Source organism: Octopus bimaculoides, chromosome 28 (assembly GCF_001194135.2).
Source record: "Octopus bimaculoides isolate UCB-OBI-ISO-001 chromosome 28, ASM119413v2, whole genome shotgun sequence".
Classification (NCBI taxonomy): domain Eukaryota; kingdom Metazoa; phylum Mollusca; class Cephalopoda; order Octopoda; family Octopodidae; genus Octopus; species Octopus bimaculoides.
Window position 1 is genome coordinate 3,604,468 of NC_069008.1, and position 2,880 is coordinate 3,607,347.

At 37.3% G+C, this 2,880-nt stretch overlaps 1 protein-coding gene across 1 annotated transcript in view; it reads right to left on the reverse strand.

Moving 5' to 3' along the window:
* LOC106882490 (zinc carboxypeptidase) overlaps positions 1-2,880 on the reverse strand; it is a 21,581-nt gene that overhangs the window by 1,808 nt on the left and 16,893 nt on the right. The window contains exons 9-10 of the mRNA XM_014933186.2: positions 1,794-1,990; positions 950-1,034 (exon numbers count right to left, since the gene is read on the reverse strand). Of these exons, the coding sequence (XP_014788672.1) occupies positions 950-1,034; positions 1,794-1,990 (282 nt within the window). The remainder of the gene's footprint in view (positions 1-949; positions 1,035-1,793; positions 1,991-2,880) is intronic.

Sequence of the window (2,880 nt, forward strand, 5' to 3'; positions counted from 1 at the left end):
CAACCCATGTTATCATGGAAGGCAGATGTTAAACGATGACGATGATATATATATATATTATTTAAAAGAGTTCCAACTCTGTCTGTTTTTTGTTTTATTTGTATTCTTATAAAATTAATGTGAGATATAGAATATGGAATATATAATATAAATAGTAAAATGAAATGAAGTATTGAATGTCTTATTGAATATATGAAATATTGAGTATTAAATATAGAGTATAAAATATATAAGGACTAGTATACTTTCCTGCCTCATGGCATTCATCAAGGTCTCGTCTGACACACACACACACACAAACTCACACAAACAAACACATTTATTTAAAACAAAAAATAAACAAAGCTTCTTCTCAAGCCAGACGCTTATAAGGCTGGTCTTCTGGATTTTGTAGAATACGTGTTTTCCCATCTGGACTGGATGCTGGTCTATTACTGGATTACGCATTTATTCTGGGTACGTTGACTGGAACATGAAGTGAAGTGTCTTGCTCAAGAACACAATGTATTTTCCAATGCCATGTAAAATGCATTTGTGTTGCTGCTGCATAAATGCACCTATACCCGTGGCATGTAAGAACCACCCAGCACACTCCGTAAAATATTTGGTGTGTTTGGAAGGGCATCCAGCTGTACAAACCATTCCAAAATAAACAATTGGAGTTTGGCCTGCTGAATCTCTCCGATAAGCACATTAAGGATATGTATGTCTGTGGAGTACTTAACCACTTGTACGTTAATTTCACAAGCAGGCTGATCTGTCGATTGGATCAACTGGAACCCTTGCCATCGTAACTGACCGACAGCCAGTAAGACAACGAAATGGTGTAAACACGCCATGTATCCATTCAACCCTTGTGGGTTGATGTATCCATGCATTTCAAATCAGTTATCTTTTCATCAGTATCAATGTGTGAATGTGAGTGTGTGTGTGTGTTTGCTGTACTTACATAGGATATCTGGTGGTGTGCCGACAGTAAAATTTTTTCCAGTTTCACGGTAAATAGCATTTTTAGCTTGTTTGGCTATGTAGGTCTAAAAATAAAAATTAAACAATAAGAACCAAAATCAATCAAAAATTATATTTCAAAACACGTTTTACTTTTTGAATCCCTTCTATTTCTTATTCAGTTAAAGCTGAAGTTTTCAGTCATTATGTTTCAAAATTATACAAAACTATAGTTTTGCGAACATGGAACTTACACACGGGAACTATTGTATATATTCGATGAAGTCATGTACCTTAACTTAGTGAAGTGCATTACAGAAATTTTGAGACTTTTTTTTAGAAGAGACATTAATTTCAAAGATAAATTTTAGCAACAAAGGCAGTATTAATACCAAGAGATAATATCTATGTCCACTTAAACATGATTGTTCTGTTAGAACAAACTATACTGGTTACGATCAACGGAACAGCCTGCTCGTGAAATTAACATGCAAGTGGCTGAGCACTCCACAGACACATGTACCCTTAATGTAGTTCTCAGGGTGATTCAGGTACTACTCATTTTTGCCAGCTGAGTGAACTGGAGCACAATGCACTGCTAGGAATTGAACTCATGGCCTTATGATTATGAACCGGTTACCCTAACCACTTAGCCATGTGCCTTCACCCATCAAAAGTAATGCTTATTTATTCACATTATTTTCAATTAATCATGCATTGTTTTGTAGCTTTGAGATTTCGATGAGGTAAGTGTTAAATTTTAGAATGACATTGTAGGGTTGGTGTGAGAGGCCAGATCTGGTCAGATTAAATGCTGAAGTGTTAAAAATTCATGTGGTACTTACCAAATGATTGCTGTCCGCTGGCTTCTTTCTTTGGCATCCATAAGGGGTGAGTATAAGTTGGGAGTAAGCATGCACAGAAAAAAATGCTATCTTATCTCGGGTGGACCTAACCAATTTGGAAAGATGTCTGGATTCAGGTTCTGAGAAAACATTGGCACCCCGGAATGTGGGATGACATGGATCTGCGCTGGCTCCCTCTGAAGAATATGCAGAGAGAGAGAGAGAGAGCGAGAAATGAGCGAGCGAATAAGATGTAGAGGGAGAGAGAGAGAGAAAGAGAGAGATTGACTGAGGGAAACAGACAAACAAAAATAACAACAAAAAGTGAATATACTCCTTGCCCCATGCACTCACACACACGCACACGCGCGCGCATATAGAATGCAACATGTTTTAGGTCAAAGGAACTACTTAATCAGAGTTGATGTGGGGGAGGGGGGTCAACTCTGAGGAAAGGTATGACTACCACAAAGAGGTTGCAGAATACTACATGTCTCTGTCATACAAAACTGTGTGAAGCTTTGAAGCAGAAACGCTGTGGTGTCCTGGTTTTCACAGGACAACGCACCAGCTGACACAGCATAGGAAACTACGGAAAATACGCAAATTTGCCTTCGCAATTGGTCGACCACCCACCTTTCTCTCCTGACTTGGCCTCCTCCGACTGTCACCTCTTTCCACAACTAAACAAAGAATTCAAGCGAATGAGATTTCAATCTGATTCAGAAGTGATTGCTGCTGGAGATGCTTGATTTCTTAACCGCTAACTCATACAGAAATACATACATATACATACATATGTGTATATATATATGTGTGTATATATATGGGAGAATATACAAAAAATAACAACAGACGAGGACAGGTGGTGTAAATAACAAAAGTATATATTAGTATGACGCTCGGGAATACGGAAAGTCTTTGACGTTTCGAGCTACGCTCTTCAACAGAAAGAATACGGAGACAAGGAGAAAAACACGGAGAAAAAAAATTGAATAGTGTTCAGTCAACGGTCAATCATAATATGTGTATATATATGTGTATATATATATATATATATATATATATACATATGTATTGTATATAT